Raw genomic sequence first — 24157 nt, 5'->3', positions numbered from 1 at the left:
CATCGGATACCACTATCCCACCACCGATCTTGCCTGCCCTTTTACATCTACATTCATTGGATCCATTGTTCTTACTCGATTGAATGAAGTCAAAATCTTATCAGACTTTCAATTGTCCAAGTTCCCTTCTCCATCTTTGTCGTGTGTGTTATGGAGCAAAGCGGGCCCGCATCAGCACTACCCTAGCACCTTCGTATCTTAGCGTGCTGGCTTCCTTGAGGATTCCTTATATGTATGAGGACTTCATATGATGCAGCCGCTCATCGCTGCCATGCATAGATTACGACAGGCTTTCTATGCCGCCTTTATCAAATCTTTTCTGAAAACTAAATCTATCTTTGAGATCATTATCAAGTTTTGGATTGCGCCCTCAACTTTCCCCAAAGTCAAGGACGAAAATGTCGACGCCAAAGACACCTCCCTGGCAAAAGTCAAGAAGTTTCTAGATGAGGTCGAAGCTGCCTTTAGAGATTCTACGAAGGAGGCCTCCTTATTGGCGTTTTCCGAAGGGTTGAGAAAAGAGTTTGCTGAGAGCCTACTAGAAAATCCACAATGCATGTTGCCTTCATACAATCATCAACTTCCTAGCGGTCATGAATGTGGAACGTACTTAGCCCTAGATGTTGGGGGCTCGACTTTTCGGGTAGCCTTGATTAAACTCGCAGGAAAAGAGTGCAAGGGGAAGGAGATTGAGATTGTTGAATTAAAGTCTTTCAAGATCAAGAATGTGGAGAGGCAGCTGGTTGGTGTAGAATTCTTCGATTGGATGGCAGATCGAATTCTGGACACTCTTTCTGGGGAGAAGGAACGATACGAGATGTCGGAGACACCTTTATCTGTGGGACTGTCCTGGTCCTTTCCTATTGAGTATGATCACCAGGATGTTCATAAAATTTCGAAGTCAGCTGACAGTAGTTTCACAGTCAAACATCACTCAAGGGCGGTCTTCTTATGGGGATGGGAAAGGGCTTTTGTGCTGCTGATGGGCTGGTCGGGAGAGATCTGGGTGGCCTTATCGAAGATTCTTGCTTTAAAAAAGGTCTTAACGTTCAGCTGAACGCCATTGTGAACGATTCTTCGGCAACATTACTCTCCAAAGCATATATGGACCCTACAACTCGTTTCGCACTAATATTAGGAACTGGGTTGAACGCTGCGGCTCATCTTCCTGTCCACATCTTTTCACAGCCCAAATTTGGCATTCGACCTGCATCCTGGCATGATTGCGCTAAGCATGTTATTGTCAACACAGAACTGTCGATGTTCGGTGGTAAATTCCTTCCATACACGAAATGGGATAAACAATTGAGAGAAAACCACCCTCTACCAGACTTTCAGCCATTCGAACATTTTGCGAGTGGCGGATATATTGGTGAGATCGTGCGTTTGATGTTGATAGATGGGATTCAGAGCGCAGGACTATTTGGGGGAGTAGTGCCAGCAAATTTGAGGGAAAAGTACTCTTTAGAGACCGAAACTCTCTCATATATTGAAGAGTAAGTCATTTGTCATCAATAGCCTCCTAAACAAGCTCCCGTCAGCTTCATTCCCCGAAATTTAGTTGCTAATGAGGCTGACACCACCCTTAGCGATAAAACTCCCCAACTTACCACCGCAATTGAAGTGTTCACCAACCGTCATCCCTCCCCTCATATTCCCACCATAGCCGATTTACGAGCTCTACGATTGATAGCTTCCCGCGTAACTCTACGCTCTAGCGGCCTCATCGCTGCTGGCGTCCACGCTCTCTGGCACATGCGTAATACGTCCGAATCAATCTCACCCTCAGATTCTGCCCACACGGTCATTGCCTATAATGGATCTGTGTTGGAAAATTATCCCGGATTTCGCAAAAATACTCAAAAGTACATCGATAGGTTGATCGAAGCGAGTGGTGCGAAAAACGGGACCGTGGAGCTGGTGTATGCAGAAGAAAGCTCGCTGTTGGGAGCGGCGGTGGCGGTTGCTTGTTGCAATGCTTGAGTTGCAGAAATAAGGCGTGCGGTGCCATCTAGCACAACTTTCCATCGCTATTGACATCATAGCATGGAATATAGGCACGGCATATAGGGGTGGTATTTGTTGTTAACAAGGATGTTAGGTATTGCATGGTTTGGAAAACATCTTTGTGGAGCATTATTTTGGAGTTTTGGGCCTCATATACTTCATCACATCTGTATTATCCGTATTTAACTTGGAAAAATATCATAGTGAATTCGACTTTCATGTCATAAAGCTAAATTTAAATAAATAATGATATTTTATCCCGCACTTGTTCGTGTTTATCAAGATGCTTCGAAAAGCGTGACTTCGCGTATTAGCGTGATAAAGATACGCCGGTCCTTAATCCAAAACCGCGTCGTCCGTCAACACCCTCCTTCCTGTCAAGTCCCCTTTCCAACACAGAATCCGAATATAATTGAATCAAAAAAGTCTTTCAACCCTCTACCTCACTTATTGCCTGGCTTAGATGGCCTCAGTCGAAGGAAATAACAAATGCCTATTTTATTTCATCCATCCAAATCTCCTCACATGCTCAAAAGCACGCACGCCTGAAACATTCGCCAATGCAGGCTCAAGCCACCGAAATGACTATTGATAATCTTCTCATAGGTCTTAATGCCTCACAAAGAGCCGCAGTTTCATCGCAAGCAGATACTCTCGCTATATTAGCAGGACCAGGAAGCGGGAAAACACATACTTTAACGTCGCGAACTGCTTGGCTATTGCACCAAGGATTGCAACCATGGAATATAATTGTGGCGACATTTACAGTCAAGGCGGCTCGAGAGATGAAGGAAAGAATTGGAAAGCTGATAGGGAATGGGACGGAATCTAAATTGATATTGGGAACATTTCACAGCATTGCGCGACGTTACCTGGCACGATATGGCCATTTGATAGGAATTCGAAAAGACTTCGGAATTGCAGACTCGTCCGATTCTTTGGCCATAATTAAAAGGATTGTGAAGCGGCAGGATTTGAATATAGACCCTAAAGTCGCTCGGTCTCGCATAAGCTCTCTGAAAGCAAAAGGTTCCGCATCTGCGAGTAAACCCTTCGATGCCAAGGGGAAGACAGTAGATGCACAAGAATTTGAGATTGTTCATGCTGAATATCAAGCGACCTTAGAGCTTTCAAACTTGCTTGACTATGACGATCTTCTTGTACGATGTGTCGAGCTTTTACGACTTCACCCTTCCTGCGTATCCAATATCGAGGCCGTTTTGATTGACGAATTTCAAGACACAAACCTTGTGCAATTTGATCTCATGCGATTACTTGCTGCATATCAGAAACGAATCACCATCGTCGGCGATCCCGATCAAAGCATATATAGCTTTCGAGCTGCCGAAATTAAAAACTACAAACGGATGCTTAGACAATACCCGGATACGGTTACTATCTCATTGGAGGAAAATTACCGTTCATCGGGCGCCATACTTCTCACGGCACTGAATGTGATTGAGCAAGACTCATCCAGAATTGCAAAGTCTCTTCTGCCTACTCACATTGTTGGCACACGGCCAGTGCTCCGCAAGCTTGCAACGGCTCAGAAAGAAGCTGAATGGATTATTCAAGAAATACAAAGGACGATGGGCATGACGGGTGACCTGCTAGACTTGAATGATTTCGCTATTTTGCTACGATCTTCATCACTCTCACGAGTCATCGAAAGCTCGCTAGGAAAAGCGGGTATAGCCTATCGCATGGTCGGTAAGCATCATCTCCTGTCTGCCAAATGTGCAGCTTGCAACCAGCTCAATGCTTCCTTGAGAAGGTAGCTGCGTTCTGCATTTAGACTAACATATTGCAGGTGGTCTTCGATTTTACGACCGTGTAGAGATTAAAACGTTATTAGATTACCTAAGAGTGATTAATCTACCTGACAATAACGATGCTTTGGCAAGAATTATTAATACTCCTTCACGGCGGATCGGCGAGACGACGATAAAATCTTTGCTTGAGGAGGCAGAGCAATCAAAAATGACACTTTGGGCACTAATCCTTGATTCCGTGCAGGGAAGGCGCAGGACGAAAACCAAGCTCACAACATCAGTCGGAAAAAGCCTTTCTATCTTTGTTGACATCATATTGACAGGCATGAAGAAGATTGCTGATCCTCTCAGCCGTGAAAACTCAATCGTAAAAATTATGGAGTTTATCATTGAAAAAATATCTTACGAAAAGTGGCTGGAGTTACAACATGGTGACATTCACAAGGCGAGGTGGGACAACGTGAAGGAGCTTATCGCCCAGGCCACGGATTTTCAGGGATTAATATCTAATGGTTATGAGGACGACTCTCTCCCAAAGATTGATGGTCTGGAGCAAGAGGACGCTTCCGATTCCCTCACTCAATTTTTAGCGAATGTAGCATTGGCTTCGGAAGTGAAGAAGGAGGATGACCAAGGAAGTAGCACACCCCAAATTACTATATCTACCATACATGCTGCTAAAGGCCTTGAATGGCCTATAGTTTTCATTCCTGGGGCATATCAAGGCTCTATGCCACACTCTAGAGCAGAGGATACTGACGAAGAACGAAGATTGTTGTACGTGGCTATGACTCGGGCAAAGGCTTTGCTCAACATGAGTTGCCCTTTGAAAAATTCACTAGATGAGTTAACAACAACCTGCCCATTTCTTTCTGCTAGAGGCCTTAGAGCACACTTAGACCAGAAGGGCCCTCCTCTGCGTTCTAATACTGTTCAATGTCTAGCTCAAATTTTACGACGACCATTTCCTACCAAGGAGTCGATTGCAGAGTCTTCCGCTTGCCTCGAACTCACTGAGGATACATACTACTCCTTGGAGCCGGAGAATGACAAACAAGATGAGTCCAAGTGGAATTTCGGTAACGGCAATCCCAATTTCACCAAGGGTCAGCGACCACCTAAACGTCGACGGGTTGATACAACGGACCAAATGGGAAATGTTTCCGGCGTAGTCTATAGTAATACCCCCATGACAACGATGGAAAGAGTATCGAACTTTACCTTGGGTGGTGGCTTTGTTAGTGCTGGCTCTCATCTTCAAGTCCTTGGCGAACAATCATCAAATCAAACCATTGGTGAAGCGAGATCAGCTTCAACAAAAGGAACCATTAAAAGCTCTAAAATTTCATCTAAAGGTCCACCTAATGGGCAAGGCACACTCTTGGGCTTTCTCGGGAAGCAAGAGCCACAGAAGGAGATTAAGTCAGCACCAATAGTCGATGAGTTTCGGGAAACAAAGATCAGGGCTAGTGTGCAACTACATAGACATCGAAATAACACTCCTGCAGAAGTGATGCAATCGCCATCGCAAAATGATGGCGAAACTCTTCCACCTCTTCTTACAGGTCACCGCCTAGGAACAGGTGCAGCCCTATCTCGACCAAATAATAATCGAATTGAAGGAAAGCAGAATGATAGCTATATCTTCCTGTCTAGCTCTCCATCAAGAGCAAAAAAGCCCAGCACTAATTTTGAGCCGGTGCCAGATGCTCCCGTCCCTGGTCTGACAGCAAAACCAGCAATTATGTCGTTAGTTCGTCCCGCGAGAACATTACATACCACGAGTATGGCAATAGCACAAGGTTCGGGTGGTGTAAGAAAGACTCTTGGTGTCAAAAGGAGCATGAATGGCTGGGGTAGTCGCACAACACAGCCTTTCGTTCCCCCAACCAGGAAAAGAGAGAACTAGCTAAAGGGTTATTGATAATGATGGTCTAGGTCGTTTCCGACAAGAGGTCGCTGTGCATCAATCCTGTCATGCTATATGTTGTGCGCCGTGAATTTGGCAGAGTATCTTCTGCAATGGTACGTGTTGAGGGGATGTTGGATTTGCTCACGAGTCTTCTGGATAATGCTTAATGAACGATATGATCAAAAGATGACCCGATTCTTTGTCAGCTGCGTTGGTCATGAACACACGTTGGCTCTCTTTTTGCAAAAGATTTTGTCACTTGCTATCAGGTATCATCGGCTTTTTGGGTCATCTACGTGCTATTCATTTATATACCTGAGTACCGCACTGCTTGTTTTGTGGGTGTGCAGGAAACTGTTATAAAGCCTGCGGCCACGAGTGTGGCGGTGGGCAGTTGTAAAGATGCCACAAATCACTGTCGTTACCAAAGTTTGTGTTCTTTTGGACAAGATGATCTTTCTAATATAACAGCTGGAAAACAACCTCTGCGAAGCCGACATACTATCTCATGTGATTAACTATGCCAGGAAGGTAGGATACACGAAATTGCGGGGTGCATATGGGCGCGTTCTAGCTTTCGAATCGGCCAACTGCAGCGGCGGCTGTAACACCTTAGGTCATATCGTCATAATAGAGCCTCTTGGCAACATAACATACAACCACGTCGGCGAATTTCATTTTCGAAAATTTGAGGATGTGCACAACTTCAGTAGAAGTTTAGTTACAAACATCAACATTATTGTGCAGGAGCGTGAATAAAGGTAGATAATAAGGGGCCCGATAAAGCAAGCAGGTGGGGTGTGTGTGTAAATGCCATTCTTCGCATCCAATGTTCGGCCTTTTTTTTTTTTGACATTCAGCCTGTCTCCGTCTAAAATGCACAATGGTATACTGAGGATCTGTCCTCCTGAGGGATGCCGACACAAAAATCTGAACATGCATTTAATGAATGATGTTCCTGTAATCTGTTTCTACTATTGTGTCTTCGACTGCAACATTCGGTCTCCAAGGATTCCTCAAGAAGCAATTTCAAGCTCTTCAAGACCTCTCTGAACATTGACAATCCCTGTTTGCCAAGATATACAACACTTCATCACGTTCGTGGACCTCCACTTCCTATTGCGATATGTCCTGCGTCGTTCATGCTCAATGGGGATGGGAGTGCTGCATTGTATGTGCCCAACTTGCCACGTTGGAAACGAGTTTTGCCTGCAGGAAGAAATGCTAATTCTCCTTCACAATAGTGTTATCTTCAAAATATCCAATGGAAAGAAACATGCAGCAACTGTGGACACAATAGTTGCGGCCAGTGTCAGGCAGTGTAAGGCCTCCTTATCCTCGTCAAGATAACCTCCCCATGCCCAAAACTTAAGCTTAAGCTTAAGCGCTGTGATGGGTCCTAAACTTCTATTGTTCGATTAGCTAAAAAATTACTTTGTTGCCTGTGCAGGCAAGGTTTTTGCGCAGCTGTATGCGAGCTCTCGCGTCCCTTAAGAGCGTTCTCGGCTCCGAGAAGTCAATACGAGTACTCTATGAGTACTGGCACGTTAATACCACCATATACACGTCACCCCACGAATCCCAAAGTAGGCAAAATAAAACACGTCAAATGGTTTCTCACTGCGCTCAAGGATAATGAGTTCACTGATCTTCCGGCATTGAATACCTAGGTACTCCCACACAAATATCCCGTCCTGGGCACAAGCCGATACGTAGATTTTGTTGGAACTTTTCTATCCGCCTGTCAAGCGCTTATTGAATAGCCTCAATGGTGATGATTGTGATGATATAACGCTGATCGTTATCGCTGGCTGTTATCCGTAAGCGATTAGGGTATATGTCCGTCTCTCGCCGGAAGTCTGCTTGCGGATGAAAGCGAAAAGTCGAATATTTCAAGGAAGCGAGCTGGGTAAGTACAGTACTAGTGGAGAATGGGATGAGGTTGGCAGTGCATGGGATTATAAGAGTGGATATACGTCTTACGAGGACCGTTTGCCGCGATGCATCCGAGAACGAGGAATTGTCGCGAGAATATAAAATAAAATGACATCTGGGGCGGGCCGGAAATGGAAGCTTCGTCAAGGAGATTGGGAATGGCTGAGTTTGCACGGAGTATATCCTGTTTGAAATAAGCGCGTGACTCGGCATTCGGGAAATAACATGGCATTAATTTTGACTTTTTTATTTTTGGTGTGTGTGCCTGATTTGGCCGGCACCTTTCATCTCCGGGATGATTGATCTGTGATGGTGATGAGAATCTGGAATAATTGGAAATGGGAAATTTATCATTTGTCATTTGTCATTGACTCATTGGTGTTTCTTTTGCTTTGAAAGCAAACAAGCAAACAAGCAATTTCCAAGTAGTTTGTTATATGATCGTTGTTATTACTTCATATGTAGCTTGGCTTCCAGCATAGTTCAATCTCAGTCAAACCTTATTAGGAAATAGATCTACAGGCGGTCCCTCAGCCCAATATCTGGGTATATTGCGGTGCTGCAGACTGCAGTAGGGTATGGTATAGCGTGCAACGGCGGTTAAGAATATCTACGGAGTTCTGTGTGCCATTATGGGATTTGGGGCATCTGGGGTCTACGCGTCAGGAAAGGCCAAGGATTTCGGTGTATCTTGCTACCTGCTTATCTGATGGTCGAGGCTGGAAGATGTGTTTAGCAGTATGTATAATTATAAATTAAAAACAACAAGTAATAAGTAATAAATTATAAAATTATGAATAGTAAATTATAAAATGTAAAATGTGATCTATCTGTATACACTCACTCGTATTATCTTTAGTACACCCATCCTAGCCACACTTCATTAGCGTAGCCGATTATGTTGATCAAATAATGCTAAAACCCATTTATTATTTCTCCTTTGAGTCCATTTCCAATACTTGTCGACTAATAACACACTCTAAGAACTCTAAGAACTCTAAGAGAACCAAGACTAGTATAGATAACCTGCTCTCCAACATTCTTCGCTCTTAGCTTGCTTCGGCAGGAGCAAGACCCGTTCCATTGAACGTTGTTTCCCCACAAATTCTCTTGCGCAAGAACCATGAATCTGATATCTTTAAACATCCGAAGTTCCACGTTCCCACCACAATGGTTCCGTCAAAATGGAGGCTCAAAGCCAGTCTCAAAGTCCCTCTGAATGTAGCCAGTGTGGAAAGAAATTCCAACGCAAGGCACATCTGCTTCGACATCAACAGCAACGTATGTACTCTTATTGTTTCAGAGCTCCAAGTGCCGAAGCCACGCTCTGTGCTATTATCCATCGATCTATTGTGGAGGGACCTGACGTGTGCAAAATCTAGATTCCGGTGTTCGCCCATACAGCTGCATGTTTTGTTCCAAAACCTTTAAACGCAGGCAAGTACCCGGGGGATCACATAACTATGTACCTTTATCGACTTTGCAATAATAACTACTAACAATATACCACAGTGATGTTCTCCGAGATCATTTCAGCAGATGCGACCATCGCGGCTCAGCCGCTATTCCAGATTCTTTAGAACGAGGACGAAAACGGCACGCGTGCGACGAATGCTCGAGGCTAAAGGTCAAATGTGACAATGAAGTACCCTGTCGCAAATGTAAGGAATTTGGAAGAGTTTGTGTAAAAACTCGAAGTTCAAGTATGCTCCTTTAAACATCTCGGAAAGAAATGTTGTGATTTGCGCTAACATCATACTCAAGATTCCGCTTCTTCGACAAAAGCTTCACCAAGCCCCGAAGTGCCACCTCCCCGGTCTTTAACTTCCCTAGCTGGCACTCCGGAACCTATATCGGATCGAAATTCGATCAGCTTCTTATTGAATTTACCGAACGAAGTAGAGTTTATGCGGGAGTTTCCAAAAGCTTCTACCGTGAGCCCAAAAGACAGAGCCGCAGAATACATAAGTTTGTATCCTCAAGGTACAATACAGCCATGGGCCGGAAGAGATATGATGCACCAAAATGTGACAAATTTTGATTACACGTCAAACATGGAGATGGACTCAGGGGTAAACTTTCTTCATGACATGGAATTCGAAACATTCGAAAGACAAACGCACGGATGGCAGTTGCCCACAGACAACTTTAATCCGTGGTCATCAGACGAAACGTTCAACGATCGAAATGTCCTGGAACAATGCGCCTTTGATATACGGGGGAAGTTGAGACATGCTGCAAACTCACTGGTCGGAGCCAATGGTGTATCAAAGGAAGTTATTGAAGCAATTGAGCGCATAACAGCCCCAGTTATTGCTGCGCGTATCAAATTGTATTTCAAGAATTGGCATCATCATGCACCTATGGTTCACCAAGCTACTTTTGATCCGTGCACAGCTGCATTACCCTTAGTTCTTTCCATGACGAGTCTTGGTGCAATGGTAAGCAAAGTTAAATATCTGAACTACTCCGGGACTAAATGGCTAATGAATCTTTAGTATTCTACGGAGGCAAATGAGACAACGGAAGGAAAGCTTCTTCTGGACATCATAGAAACCTACATCTACTCAATAAATGGGTTTAATGATGAATTTGACTTACCCGGTAGAACTTATGCGGAGCGTAAAAGCAATTCATCTCAAGAATGGCTGCAATACCAGTTAGAGGAATTTCAGGGCGCGTATCTCATCGTAGTTGTTCAATTTTGGACCGGCAACGAGATTGCAAGAACACGGGTTAGGCAACAACGCTTTGCAAGATTAGTATCTGTGAGTACCATAATTCACACTTTTCCGTAAGCCGAAGCTGATATGATATTGGATAGATTTACCGCTCCTTAGAATTGAATACTGTACAACATCCTCCTGGGTTTGTTATCAAAGACCAAGATTCATTTAAAGATTGGATTCGCAAAGAATCGTGTATTAGAACGGCAAGTATAATGATGATGCTTGACAACGCATTCGCCATATTTAATAATCTTACTCCAAGACTTCAATGGGCAGAGATAGATCTACCATTTCCTAGCAATGAGCAATATTTCAAAGCTGCAAAGTATGATGATTTGGGGGGTCTTTCCAAATTTCCACTTCCAAAGATAAAGATAAAGGATGCCTTTCTTTTGCTATACTCTCCTACGAAAACTGCTGAGGAAGATCCATGGCCGTTATCTAACCGCAATCTAACTGTTCAAGACATGCAGATGCTGATTCATAGTAAGAAAACCCTTATCTCCCAGAATTTGTATTAAGCTAACCCTCTACAGTCCTCTACGTTCATATCTGGAACTCCACATTCTGTAACCCCTTGGCTCAAATACCCAGCACATCAATTCCCTCCCTCCTCGCACCTTACAAACTCGCCATGCGCAATTGGAAAGTCGTCTGGGATGAAATCAAATCGGCAACAAATCCAGAGGAATGGAATTCACTGGGTTTTGAGAGAACGGCCGAAACTTATTATACTGCTGTCCAGAGCATCCTTGATATTTTTGAGTCGAGAGATGGGAAGTTTCCTCCGATTCCGAGTGATTGTGAGAAGGGGGCCCATATGAAGAGATTGTTGAGTTTTTGATAGAACACGAGTGGAGGTGCTTGGATTTTTGGATTTGGATTCTGAGTTGGAACTTTTGGTGGATAGATGGATAGATGGGATGGGAGTGGGGAAATTACATGGATGGATGGATGGTGTTTCGGTTTTGGGTTTGATGAGAGAAGGCATGCTCAATGCATACGAGGGATACATATGGGATTCTGGTTCAAGCAACAATGATCATGGGAATGGTATGGGGGTGGGAATGGAACGGAATGGATGGGTGGAGTTTTCAATGGGGAAGGTCTGAGAACTTTGAGAACTTTGAGGTATACTAATATATATTTTCTACTCGCTCGAGCATAGATTACACTCTTATTCCCTCTAATGTCTATCCTACAATGCTAAGATCTGTAAGGGGTTGTGAATATTTGAATTTGTAAATAAATGTATAATTATATTTTATCCTCCTCCCCCATCCATACCTAGGGACTTAATCATAATCATAACCACACAGTAATAAACAATCGATTGAATTTTTTTTTTAAAAAAAAGAAACTATTTTATTTTCTTCTCATCATTAGATACCTATATATTTAATATATTCATTAAAATATAAATATAAAAGTTTTCTAACCCTTATTCTCTAGATTCTCCATTCATTTATTAATTATCTATCTAAAAAAAAAAGATATCAATTATGCCTCCCTCCTTCCCTCCCTGCCCCTCACCACTACTCTTTAAATTCGTGGGATTTTTGTTTTCGGAAACTGTTGTTTTATTATATTATATGGTTTGTGTTTTGTGTCCTTTTGATTCCTTCTTGATCTTCTTCTTCTTCTTCTTCTTCTTCTTCTTCTCCTTCTTGATCTTCTTTTTCGTCGCTGTTGCTGTTGCTGTCGCTGTCGCTGAACCCTGTACCGAATTGAATACCGAACTGAATTGCCGATTACGAACCCAACGAATAAATAAAAATAATCCGTTCGTTGATGAAGTTGCAAAAAGGAAAGAAGAGAAGAGAAAAGAAAGAAAGAAGGGAAAGAAAGCTTCTCTGTGCTTCGTTCGACCGACGTGGTAATAATCCCAATCCCAATGCCGCAGCTGTAAGTGATCCCTACTAGTACCATTTAACCGATTACCCCCAACACCCGAGTTTAAGTTTATATACCTTTTTTCCTTTTTCCTTTTTCCTTTTTAGAAATAAAAAACAAAAGAAAGACATGAGATGAGATGAGATGCTAACGCTCCGGAAACACAGATAACTCGTTCTTCAAGCACTTTTGTACGAGTACAATGCAACAACAACAAACACAACAATGTAATGTAATGCAATGTAACATTCAAGCCAAGAACCATCCACCTTGTTCCCACATTCCAGGTATATAGAGCGCCTGTTGTTTAAGCTGGGGATTACTTAGACCACGGAGGAGAAAATCTAAACGGGTAAAGTTTATAGGTTTTAATATCCAGCCATCGAAGCTAGGAGGGAGATGTTAGTTTATTTGTTCATGTGAAATATAAGGAGTATGGAAAACAATATATATATATATATAAGTGTGTGTGTGAATAAACATACCCAGCTTCGATATAATCATAACGATTTTCCTCGGTAAGAGAGGCCGAAACAGCAAGAATAGGAACTCTTTTTCTTGCTTTATGTAATTCCGGATGATCCCTTTCGAAATGACGGATCATTCTCGTGGCCATAGAACCATCAACCAGAGGCATCTATTTATCGTTTAGTAAAAAGTTGATCTTTCCTTCAAAAGAATAAATAACACACCTGTAAATCCATCAAGATGACATCAACGCCTTTATTTTGAGATTTGTAGTAATCATGACATGATTGTCCATCATTTGTAATTTCAACTCTGTGTGTAAGTTTACCAAGTCTTCTGTGGAGAAGTTTGGCATTGATAGGATTATCCTCCGCTGCTAAGATTGAAAGTGGTTTATTTGTTGACATACAACTAAAGGTAGTTAATGAAGGTGTGCTTGACATTCTGCGCGCCGTCGACGTAATAATGGGATCTTCTTTGGAAGAAAATGCGACATCAAAGAATGATGTCGCGGAAGATGAACCTTCTTCAATTGGGGTTGCTAGTGGGGTCCCCCCGAAAGTCGAATGTGTATAACTAGAAGTTATCCGATCGCTGTCGTCGTAGCTACTACCCGTCTCAGATAGTGAACGAATATGTCTTCCGTTATTGCTGATTGAAAATTCTGGGATATCTGCTGGACTCGCGGCATGTTCGAATGGTAACTCAATGCCAAATATTGTCCCTTTTCCTCTCTCGCTATGTACTCGAATTTTGCCGTTGGAGTTACGAACATATCGAGCTACTACAGCAAGGCCAAGACCAAGAGTCTCTCTCGTGTCACTTGATGGTGATGGTTTTGTAGGGGTAGGAACATCTGTCTCGTCCAATATTTGCTCAAATTCCTGAAATAATTCATCCAGTTGTGTTTCGGACATTCCATGGCCAACATCTTGGACTGTGATAGAGATTACGGTACTCTTTGGCCATATCTGTAAAGGCCGAATGTCAATTTTGACACCACCAGCCACGGAGTTTTGAAACGCGTTGCTTGTGAGATTGGAAATAACCTGCCGTAATCGAGCAGCATCACCTTTGACCATTTCTGGTATACATTGATGTATAGTGACAGTTAGATCTAAGCTCTTTCGAACTGCTTCTTTTCGAAAAGCTGACATAACTTCTGAGACTGTAGCTGAGAGGTCGAAAACATCTTTGATTGAATTGACCGGACCATTTTCGGCTTTGGTGAGTTTCAGCAGATCATCAATCACATATATCAAAGATCTTGAAGCCTTATGGGCTTTTATAAGCAATTCGCGAGTTGGGGACTCGATTTTATCCTCCAGTGCCAGTTCGAGATAGTTAACCACGGCATTTAGTGGAGTGCGGGCTTCGTGACCTGTGTTCTTTATCAGGAGCCGAGTCATTCGATTATGTCCCGTTGATTCCTTTTGTCGCCAGATCTCAATGAATCTTCCATACAAAAGACTTAATACAGACGCAGTTTCGAAGTCATCAGTATTCCATGTTTTGGAAGTGCCTTTGATAGTCTCCGTCCAGCGTCTAAAACTACTTCTTGGTTCTAGGTACTGACCATCAGTCCTCTTGATTTTCTCATAAGGATTACCCGCCCACCGGACTTCGCGAAGTTGACCTCTTCTGAAGAAAACCAAAAAGTCATTTCCGCCAGTGCTAAGAGGTATGACGAGTATACCAGCTACAGAATTATTCCCCGACGGATCCTTTATTTTTGGTAAGTCTTTGGCAATATTGTGCGTGGCAAATATTTCCGTAAAGCGCCGAGATTGTAGGTGCGCAAGAATCGCTAAGGCCTCTCGATAGGGGCGAAGTTTTCCAATAGCTCGTGCTTCGTCCTGGATGTTGAGAAGGCCGAAGTCGGCATTAAATACGCGTAGCAAATCATTGGAGGATGCCGCAATAAACCCGGAAGGTGTCTTTCCTGAAGTCTGACGCGGTGCTTTTCGAGCTTCGATACGTTGCTGCATCAGTAATCGTTCGATATTTGTTGATGCACATTCTCCAATGTTTCTGGCCAATTCGCGCATTGGTAGAGTTACACGAACACCGCTATTACCATACCCATGACATGCTACTAACCCCCAGAGATCCCCGTCAATCACGATAGAGATTGACATTGTTGAGCGTACTCCCATATTCGAAAGATACTTTATGTGAAGTGGTGACATGGCACGTAAATATGCATGTGTCAAGTCTAATGGCTTTTCGAAATCCGATTCGTCACGACAGACCTATAAGATGATCAGCACGGTAGCGTTCGGCTTTGCTTCAGCATCAATGCTATAAGACAATGTCCATTTCAAAGTTTCGAGATGCACTTTCGAGCGATCAGGCTTCTAATGTCTGGCCAAGAAAAAACGTGATGCCTAACTTAACAGAAACCAATCAAGTAATGGATTCCGTGCTTACTAGTCGTGCAGTCTCTTCGTCCCGGTCATATAAAATTCGAATCCTGTTGATTTTGTATAAATCGCGAGCTTGCTTAGGAATATCCGAAGCTAGCAAGGTAAAAAAGTTATTGGTCAATGTCAAATGAGAAAATGAACTGTCCAACCAAAAACTAACCTGGGAAATGTAACCCTCTGAAGATATCATCACTTGCTTTGGGGTTGACCAACTCAGCCTCTACACATCCATTTTTCTCGGTGTCAAATCGGTAAAACATGACACGATGAAAGCCCGTCAAGTCAAATATGAGGCCGACCACCACATCTTGAAGCTTCTGAACGGAAGTACAAGCAGCAAGTTGTTCTTGTGCTTGTGTCATAGCATTGAACACCTCCAGGGAACCGACGGCATGCCTGCCTTTTCGTTTGGCGATTTGCAAGACACGTAACGGTTGACTTCTATTGGAGATACTTTTTAACCGTTCTCCAAGCACTATATCATTGTCAATTGTTCGCGTTGGGGTTTTTGGTAAATCTTTCGCAGTGTGAAGCCCATCAGGATGAAATATGTTGTCGGAAAATTCTTCGAATTCACAGATGATCAAATCATCAGTGTTTTTGGATATATGAATTGCGCACCAGAGATTTACCAATCCTGTATGTGCAACAACCGACATGGAAAATATATCCAGGCGCGTGTCAGAACATAGATTTTTGCTGGCAGCTCGAAGAGCATGATCCACCCGTGCAATGAAGTCTTCGCGAACGTCCACACCAAGTACATCAAGAAAAGACTTTAGAGTAAACAATTGTTCCGGCGTATATTTCAATATCTTGAACGTATTCTCGCTGGCAATCCGAGGAACAAGATCCCCTTGATCGTTGTATCTTAAGGCGACCAATGCCCCATATTGTTGAATTGCCCCTGGAATGTGTATAGGTTCATCTTCACACTTGTAGAGTGGCTGTTCCTCGGTGCCCACAGGTTCACCCGGGGCAATACCTGGAGGGCCATGTTTTGAGGGGACCAATTGTGAACGTTGGGATATCTTCCTATTTTTCTCAGACTCGGATGATCGTTCATCACTGCCACTTCCCGTTGAATGGTTTTTAATCGAGATTCCAGGCAGTCTGCGAATTGTATCGTCAGAGGGTATAGGTGGATAAGGCGGTGGATAGAAGTTGGATTCGTTGGACTCATCAATGTGTCTCTCGTTCACATTGTCTGCTCTACCTTGAGCTTCTTGAGCCAAGGTAGAGTATCGATGGTTTGAGGTGTATGAGGGAACATCATCAACATTCTGTGAGGTTGTTCCATTGTTAACATCTCTTCTATCGACAAGATTTCGAATAGGAAATATTCGTTCGATTTTAAACTCTTCAACCGATGGGAAGACCACAGGCTTGGAAGGCGTTGGGTCTATGTTGGACATTGTTCAGCATATTTGATCCCACCAAGTAGGAGTTTGAAGATTGGAATATCCCATCTCCAAACGTATGGTTAACATGGAGAAAAGAAAATGTGATAAATATGGATGAGAGAGACCCTGGAATACATAAGCTCTAATTCCAGTTGAGTAAGGGCTCGGTCTAGCTTGAGGTCTAGAGAGACCACTCAACGAGCGATCGCATGGTTAGTTGGGATGGTATGGAAATCGGAGTAAATCCCTATGGTTATCAGCTCCGTCGTGACAAGGATACACAAACTTTATGAAGGGCGAAAAGATCTCCACAGAGGCGAATAAATGGGGCATTGCGGACGGAGATATTTTTGAGCCCCCGTGTAGCATATCTCTGGTTCCAAGCTACCCCTCCTTTAAGATGCATCAAAGCATGGGCTCTTTATAGCAGGTGGAGTGGTAGCAGGAATGCAGTAGAGACATGGACAAAACTTCACTGCCAGTACCTAGATAAGGCTTAACCATCGAAGGCTTCGTTCATAGTGAGGACAGCACCCTCCTATATTTCGGAGGGATCTCATTGACCTCTACAATGGTACAATATTTAAGTGATAATTCTTTAAAACATGATCTTACATGCATGTTATCCATACCCAGAAGATAGTTGAGTACAAGCAGAAATTGATTGGGAGATTATTACCTGCTGTGTTTGCATAAAGTCCGGACCGATCTGGCCTGTGCGAGGAGCTACAGGTTGCACATACAAAATGATAACCTCACAATCGGCAGCAATCCTTTGGTCCCTGACTCCAAACTAAATTCTCCACTCAGCATTCCTTTTTCACTAAGTCGTACCTATTAATGATATTCGAGGGTTCGCGGAATCATGCTTATGTACAGAGTACTCCGTAACAGATTTTCCTTTAGTTCCTTCAAGTGCCCACCAGCCTAACGCACCGGGGTATTGACTAGCAGCAAGATATTTATGAGTCACAAGTCTAGTCAAGGGACGAAGGCTTCCCGACCCCTTCATTGATGTAAAGCAAGTGTAGCTTCAAAACTCTATTAGGCCATGGAAGTTTCAGCTACGGTTAAGTACAAAGGCGAAAAAATCAACAAAGTTCTAATTCATCCTTAGACATCAATGAGAAGTACAGATCACAATTACATCATGGGCGTCACATTGGAAAAAGAAAGGTACTTCGATGGGGGAGCAATGGAAAACCGTTGCAAAGATCGTGCCACTCGGATGGTGTTACGCATGCTTGACCTTAGCATTCAGGATGGATGCATGTACGCGAATGTCACGATACTAGAGGTCAGAAGCCTAGAAGCTATTTAGAAACCAATACTGTGGCTAGCCTACGTTTGAGGCGATTAACTACTCTCTCTACCCGCAAACACTCGTATCTCAGACTGGCTGTTATCTACTCTGTATCTAGTCTGGTAATGTTTCCTCGCGTACGGAGGAAAGAATATAGCCCCGCGACTTTATGTATGCCCATAATACAATCTAGTAGACAACAAGAGGAAGAACCAGATTCTAGTGGTGCGGCCAGAAAGTAAAGCACACTTTATTCGGAGGGCTGCTATTTCCTTTGCGGTTCTTCTGTACGGAGTAGTTCACCATCTTGTGGTATGTGCTTAAAGTTGGAGTATGCGATACTTTCTAGCCGCACGAGCAGCGTTCGTTTGGTATCTTTTGACAGCACGAGTATCCATTCATCGATTCAGTGAACTCGGTATCCATTCTTTATTCTCCATTTATGCGGCGTGGGTCAATAACAAGACCCGCAGAAGGAAGCCGATATCACTCGGACCTCCATTTAAGGTTTGAGATCCGAGCCGCCTCTCCTGAGTCCTTACTGTACCTTGAAATCCAAGCGATAATATATTCAACACTTTATCATTTTTCCACGATATTAGTGATTTTACTGCATTTTCTGTCACAGTTAGTTGAGCTGAGCCTCCAAATGTAGTCAAATATTCAACTCAGGTTTTGTACGAGATGCTAGAACATCCCGCAATAACGAAGTTTCGTTAACCTTACCACTTTGGCTTCTATTCAGAACAAGGCCTATAGGTTTTGTACATGCAATATGGTCAATCATTTGGTGTACATATTTGACAAAGATTCTCATCCCGATGGATAAATTGCCACACTTGACACCACTTCCCCTTATTCAAAGCTGATAAAAGCTTATGTTTTGTTTTTTCCTCCAAAGTTGCTTTTCTACGAAGAGCACCCTTAATTAGAAGTTATTGGTTCATCTGTGCCTATAGCCTAGGTTCCTATAACCTATGATAGGGTAACCATTACTCGCTAGCTAAATGGCATTGTCTAAGCCACCGCCGAATATCCATCTTTACATCAATCCGGTATTTGAGTTATTTTTCAAGAACATCAATCCTCATTTTCTACGAATTGTTCTCTTATCACAGAACTGATGAATTTCTACGGTTGTATATGGGTTACCATTCACGATTTAGGAATGCGGGGAATCATAATATCAGCATTTGGCGGTTGAAAACCCTTTGAATTCTCCGCGTTTATCGGATTGAAACATCATACAGTAAAGCCATCATCACACCCTCATTCAAAGTATTACTCACATTTCAATCCTTCAAACCATCCTTCTCTCAAGCCTAGTAACCTCCTTTCGCCGTCGCAACGTTTAAAAGACCTAGTGCCAAAGTATTTGCTCTACCAAGCAGAATCGCCCAAGCAAGGAGGGACCATAAAAGGCTCAACTCCATTGTTCGTTGTACATTAGTTTGTTATTTTCTAAATTAGATAACTATTCTGCCTTGAACTAGGCCATCGTCACAAGTAATATCTTAGAAGTTTCTAGAATTTCTGTACACTCCTGTGTCCGCCATACATAATGTATATAACCTGACTTGGAACCCATTTGTTTTCTCTTCTCTTTGGCTTGCAAATAGACGATTGTAAGCACTTCTTGCCATGTTGTCTTGATTTATTCTCCATACATCGACGTCGAAAGCTGATCGCTTCTCCACCTGCCACGTAACCATGCATCAGAGCACGGAGTCCTGGATCTCGAACAGCAGGTACTTAAAAAAGAATTGTGCTTTCCTCCGTCGGATAGTAAAATACAATACCGTTTCTGAACACACCTTCCCTTTGGAGATACATCCGCACATATGCCGACAGCCACACTCGATTGCAGAGCACGAGCCGATGGATTCGGCTGCAGTGTTCAAGTACGATCCGTTGGAAAACGTGACCAAGGAAATTCGACTCATCCATCTACTGCCTGGAAAAGCCCACGACCACCTCCGGATTGACATATTCTCACGGGAGCTGGTAGCAGCGAAACAAGATCGCACAAATCGTCTATCTCGAGATGATATACAACAGACTTTGCCCGCCCATTGGGATGCCAGCCAAACAGTTGAAGGCCGGCTACTTTTCATACGAGGGACTGACAATGTCACAATCACGACTTGGGAACATCCTATCAAGGATTTTGACAAATCTCGATTCAATACACCAGTCATTGGAGGTCTATCACCTCCTTCATTTTCATTCGAAGCTCTGTCTTATGTATGGGGTCCCCAAAATAATCAAGTTGAAATTCAAGTTGTGCCAGGTGTTTCAGCTCATGGATTGGTTCTCAATCCGGGTGGCTCACTGTGTATTGGCCAGGCCCTTGCCACTGCTTTGCGACATCTTCGACGTGAAAATGAAGAACGAACGCTTTGGATAGATGCGCGCTCTATTGACCAAAGCAACAAGGTTGAGAAAACAGGGAAAGATACGTCGGATGGATGAAATTTACAGACTGGCGCCTCGAGCAAAAATATGGCTAGGGCCTGGAGCAGCGAACAGTAAAGAGGCCTTATCAACTCTGGAGTATCTTGGAGCACAGGAAGAGGTCACACTAGACGGGCGGAAATTTGCGTCCCCTAGTGCGGAACAAAAGTTCTGGTTTAGCGAAGAGGTGGATGTCCCATATACCCCCGCAACGTAGAGGGCCATACACGACCTTCTCGACCGTACTTATTTCCGACGGTTATGAATTATTCAGGAGGTCTCACTTGCCCATCGCCACGCCACCATACAATGTGGAGACAAAATCACACCCCTTGTACTATTCCGAAAGGCCGTTGCTTGCCTGTACAGCAAAAGTAACTTGCCATACAAGGGCTTGCGTCCGCCGGTCCTAGAATGCGTGCGAATCACAGAGAGCCATCGTGGCAAAATTCTCATGGCGCTGCTCGAAATTTCACGTCAGCAGCAGTGTCAGGATCCTAAAGACAAGATCTATGGCATACTCGGGATCGTCCCCAAAAGGTTCGCTAAGCTCATTTGCCCAGACTATTCGGATGCTGTGTCGGTTACAGACACTTATCGTGATATGTTTCTCGCTCATATGAAAAATTTTGGTCGTCGGGAATCATTTGCTTGTGAGCAGAGCGACCGTAAAATTCAAGGACCATCGTGGATTCCGGACTGGACCTCACTTGACGTGCCGGGCTGGGGATCAAGGCAGTAATACAGTGCAGGTCATTCAAGAGTCTACTTTACATACCAAGAGCCTAACAGACTAGAAGTTACGGGGATACGGGTTGCAAATGTGACCCGGGTAGGCGACCCAGTGGTGTCGGAGGATCCCATCATCGACTTGATGACGGTCCGAGGATGGGAACCAGATAATCTGTACGGGCGAGACTATGTGACCGGCGATAATCTCTCGGACGCATATACTATTACACTCTTGCAGAATCGAATCAGGGAACGATGGCCTGCTAATGCTTACATGCGGACCTTGAAAGAATGGAAATCGCAAGCTACGGTGCCCGCTGAATTTGGGGAGGAGGCACGGGCAGGAAACACGGTCGCTGGATTTGACCGGACTAAATTCTCTCAGTTATTGCGCGTATAATTGCGTTCTCAGACGTGCACTGTTCTTTACAGCTGAGGGCTACTTAGTAATAGGTCCCATAGTGACCCAACCCGGTACGTACCTCATTTATTGCTTTCATTTTATATTCTACCATTTTCTTCGCAGATAATTTGCAACAGGCGACATTATATCCGTATTCCTAGGATGCGTTCCGTCCATGCTTTTGCGTCCGCGTGCAGACGGTTCATTTGAACTCGTCGGCTATTGTTTTTTTACGGGTTAAACGAAGCCACGCCCCTCCTCGGTCCGCTACCTTCTCCATGGCAGGTACAGCTACGACACCACAAAAATAGCATGTTTAGGGAGGTATATCGCTTCTTCAATGCTGAAACGGCCGAGCTTACTACAAGCGATCCTCGGCTCGAAGTAGATCCTGTTTGGGAAAGAGTGGGAGATGAAAGTCTTGGGAGAGACTTGGGGCCTGATTATCCGACAATCTGTGATTTTTTTTTCGAAACAGGGTGGCGGGAGATATTATTGACTATGATCCTCGATTGTTACCGGAAGTGTTAGAAGAGAGACTGAAATGTCATGGTAGATCCCTGGAGATATTCACATTAGAATAAGTATATACATACTTTATAAACTTTTCTTATACATTAATACTGTAGTATTTTTGCAAGACAAAAGTTGGGGTAATATTCATCTAAAACTCTTGGCATTTACTACAAGAATATGGTATATCTATAGTAACATCCTCTAATCCTTCAAAAAACCCCAAAATTCAACCTTAAATAATATCCCCGAAGGCCTTTCAATTATTATACATCCCCAAATCGTAACGCGTTAATATCATTCGCCAAACCTATCAAATTCGTACTCGAAGTATCCCGAACCTGAACAAAAGAATCTCCTTGCGTAGGACCCAAAACGTTAGAATCACGAGTAAAACCTCTCTGTGCATCAAAGAAAAACAACGTCGCATGCATAGCCCCCGGATCAACAGTACTAGTATGATAGGAAGCCGAAGAAATCCTATAACTCATATTTTTTGAATGCCGATCAATACGCGCAAGAGTCGCCCTAGCCATCTCCTCCTTCTTATCCACAATCGAAAATGTCTGATGCGTTTTATACGAAGTCGTTGCATTATTTTTTTCCTTCGTATCATCACTCCACCGAAGCGCATATTTACTATGTGTTGCAAACACGGGATTACTAGCACATCTAACATGAAACGTGCGGTTTTTTCCCTCGCCGGCTAGAATCTAGCTCTGAGTCCAGGCTTGATGGGAATGAATGGCGAAATCTTTGTTGCCTCTTTGTCCGTCGGGAAGCCAGGCGTGGAGACGGAAGAGTTCTTCGATCTTGCCGTCTTTTATTAGACTGCAGAGGGCGATGGCTACGAAGCCTTGTGCGCTGCGTGCGGCGGTGCAGAGGGGTTCGGGAAATTGGTCATTGGAGAGGATGTCGTAGACGAGATGCCATGTGAAGTATAGATCGTCAGGTGTGGCTGATTGATCGTTGCGGGACTTTTGCCGGAGAAAGGCTACCCCGATTGTAAGTCTTGCTACTAGTCTGGCTCTTGTGTGCATATTAGAGCGCTGGTGATCATGTGCAGGTTTGCTTTTATTATAAGCAGAATCTATTCGACTCAGCCATTCGGATACCATCAAGTCGGTTGCTACGCAAGAGGTCAGTAGTGCATTTTGCAGTAGTAGAGTATTTCTTTTCAAGAACTTACAATTGCTGTGATCAAGAGTAAACCACTGCTGAATCAGTGGAAGCTCGCCATCCGGGCTTTTCATAGTCACCGAGACACCTTCAAGAACGCGCAAAATATCTGCCTGGGTATCTTCATGTTGAAGTCTGCACCACTTCCATAGGCAGCATAGTTGCCGTATAATTGTGGCTCTTGGTTATGCTCCTGGCCGTGGTTCATTGCTTCTCAGAATCTAGTGAGGCTGCTCTAGATCTTTGATTTGAATATTAGTAACAAGAACTCAGTGAAAAATCTAGAGTTTTTGTAGAATTTCAACACCACAAGTTATTTATTGCCTGGGCTTCACAGAATTGGTGGGCTGGAGTGAAGTGCGAGGACTTGCACAGCTCAACCCCGCCCACATCTTTTCAATGCTGTCTACGTACCTATTGAGGCTGAGAAACGTGAAGTGATCTGGTTGCAGATCATCCAAGTATCTCTCCCCCCTCTTATTGTATCAGCCCAATATATATGCCTGCCTATCAGCTCCATGCGTGGCGTGCATGGATTGGTCGTGTAGTAACCTCTAACCGACATCCCCATATCTTACGCAGCTGTTACGACGGCTTCGGATCTCGTATCATGTGACCAATTATGTAATCACATGGTCCCTTCGATCCCCTCGGTCTCTTGATCGAAGGGACCGAGGGGACCAAGGGGACGATTAGCATGAAGGTCTATATAACCAAGATGGATTTCCTTTGTATAGAGCTTCGTGCTCAAGATCAATCATTTAGTATACTCTACTATTAGTTACGAATTGCATTATTGTCATTACTTTAAGTCCCTGCTTGACGCCTAGTTATAAACCACGTGGAAGAAGCTAGACCACTACCTGTCACAAGAAAAATTGACTATCTATCGATAGGAAGTCAAGTGAATTGCATTACGAAAAGTCCTAGTCTTCTCAGATTTCATTTGTGAAAGTAAAGCGATTTGGACGTGGAAAACCCAGAATGGGGTTAGAATAGGAGATGAGTAAGTCGTCAGAAAATAGACT

At 43.6% G+C, this 24157-nt stretch overlaps 11 protein-coding genes across 11 annotated transcripts; 7 read left to right on the top strand and 4 right to left on the bottom strand.

Moving 5' to 3' along the window:
* Nucleotides 1–250: 250 nt before the first annotated feature.
* On the top strand, nucleotides 251–1983 carry SS1G_12834 (hypothetical protein; the record flags this gene model as incomplete). Its single annotated transcript, XM_001586206.1, has 3 exons — nucleotides 251–867; nucleotides 924–1496; nucleotides 1590–1983. 3 exons carry the CDS (start codon nucleotides 251–253, stop codon nucleotides 1981–1983), a joined length of 1584 nt encoding a protein of 527 aa, XP_001586256.1.
* Nucleotides 1984–2588: 605 nt separating this feature from the next.
* Nucleotides 2589–5688, top strand: SS1G_12833 (hypothetical protein; the record flags this gene model as incomplete). Its single annotated transcript, XM_001586205.1, has 2 exons — nucleotides 2589–3717; nucleotides 3818–5688. 2 exons carry the CDS (start codon nucleotides 2589–2591, stop codon nucleotides 5686–5688), a joined length of 3000 nt encoding a protein of 999 aa, XP_001586255.1.
* Nucleotides 5689–6211: 523 nt separating this feature from the next.
* Nucleotides 6212–7361, top strand: SS1G_12832 (predicted protein; the record flags this gene model as incomplete). Its single annotated transcript, XM_001586204.1, has 3 exons — nucleotides 6212–6222; nucleotides 6770–6862; nucleotides 7142–7361. 3 exons carry the CDS (start codon nucleotides 6212–6214, stop codon nucleotides 7359–7361), a joined length of 324 nt encoding a protein of 107 aa, XP_001586254.1.
* Nucleotides 7362–8810: 1449 nt separating this feature from the next.
* On the top strand, nucleotides 8811–9206 carry SS1G_12831 (predicted protein; the record flags this gene model as incomplete). Its single annotated transcript, XM_001586203.1, has 2 exons — nucleotides 8811–8907; nucleotides 9139–9206. 2 exons carry the CDS (start codon nucleotides 8811–8813, stop codon nucleotides 9204–9206), a joined length of 165 nt encoding a protein of 54 aa, XP_001586253.1.
* Nucleotides 9207–9680: 474 nt separating this feature from the next.
* SS1G_12830 (hypothetical protein) lies at nucleotides 9681–11199 on the top strand (the record flags this gene model as incomplete). The annotated part of the gene is made up of 4 exons (XM_001586202.1): nucleotides 9681–10067; nucleotides 10125–10394; nucleotides 10451–10841; nucleotides 10892–11199. The coding sequence occupies 4 exons, from the start codon at nucleotides 9681–9683 to the stop codon at nucleotides 11197–11199; spliced, it is 1356 nt and encodes a 451-aa protein (XP_001586252.1).
* Nucleotides 11200–11857: 658 nt separating this feature from the next.
* Nucleotides 11858–12235, top strand: SS1G_12829 (predicted protein; the record flags this gene model as incomplete). The annotated part of the gene is made up of 1 exon (XM_001586201.1): nucleotides 11858–12235. The coding sequence occupies one exon, from the start codon at nucleotides 11858–11860 to the stop codon at nucleotides 12233–12235; it is 378 nt and encodes a 125-aa protein (XP_001586251.1).
* Nucleotides 12236–12497: 262 nt separating this feature from the next.
* Nucleotides 12498–16557, bottom strand: SS1G_12828 (hypothetical protein; the record flags this gene model as incomplete). The annotated part of the gene is made up of 6 exons (XM_001586200.1): nucleotides 12498–12636; nucleotides 12734–12885; nucleotides 12941–14097; nucleotides 14293–14968; nucleotides 15147–15235; nucleotides 15303–16557. 6 exons carry the CDS (start codon nucleotides 16555–16557, stop codon nucleotides 12498–12500), a joined length of 3468 nt encoding a protein of 1155 aa, XP_001586250.1.
* Nucleotides 16558–17695: 1138 nt separating this feature from the next.
* SS1G_12827 (predicted protein) lies at nucleotides 17696–17866 on the top strand (the record flags this gene model as incomplete). The annotated part of the gene is made up of 1 exon (XM_001586199.1): nucleotides 17696–17866. One exon carries the CDS (start codon nucleotides 17696–17698, stop codon nucleotides 17864–17866), a length of 171 nt encoding a protein of 56 aa, XP_001586249.1.
* Nucleotides 17867–19372: 1506 nt separating this feature from the next.
* On the bottom strand, nucleotides 19373–20046 carry SS1G_12826 (hypothetical protein; the record flags this gene model as incomplete). Its single annotated transcript, XM_001586198.1, has 2 exons — nucleotides 19373–19578; nucleotides 19845–20046. The coding sequence occupies 2 exons, from the start codon at nucleotides 20044–20046 to the stop codon at nucleotides 19373–19375; spliced, it is 408 nt and encodes a 135-aa protein (XP_001586248.1).
* A 526-nt stretch (nucleotides 20047–20572) lies between these two features.
* Nucleotides 20573–21166, bottom strand: SS1G_12825 (hypothetical protein; the record flags this gene model as incomplete). Its single annotated transcript, XM_001586197.1, has 2 exons — nucleotides 20573–20762; nucleotides 21081–21166. 2 exons carry the CDS (start codon nucleotides 21164–21166, stop codon nucleotides 20573–20575), a joined length of 276 nt encoding a protein of 91 aa, XP_001586247.1.
* Nucleotides 21167–22663: 1497 nt separating this feature from the next.
* Nucleotides 22664–23203, bottom strand: SS1G_12824 (hypothetical protein; the record flags this gene model as incomplete). The annotated part of the gene is made up of 2 exons (XM_001586196.1): nucleotides 22664–23079; nucleotides 23140–23203. 2 exons carry the CDS (start codon nucleotides 23201–23203, stop codon nucleotides 22664–22666), a joined length of 480 nt encoding a protein of 159 aa, XP_001586246.1.
* Nucleotides 23204–24157: the final 954 nt, after the last annotated feature.

The sequence above is a fragment of the Sclerotinia sclerotiorum genome, genomic scaffold (assembly GCF_000146945.2).
Source record: "Sclerotinia sclerotiorum 1980 UF-70 scaffold_22 genomic scaffold, whole genome shotgun sequence".
Lineage (NCBI taxonomy): Eukaryota > Fungi > Ascomycota > Leotiomycetes > Helotiales > Sclerotiniaceae > Sclerotinia > Sclerotinia sclerotiorum.
The sequence above is the reverse complement of the archived record's forward strand: the minus strand, read 5'-3'. Positions and strand labels throughout refer to the sequence as shown.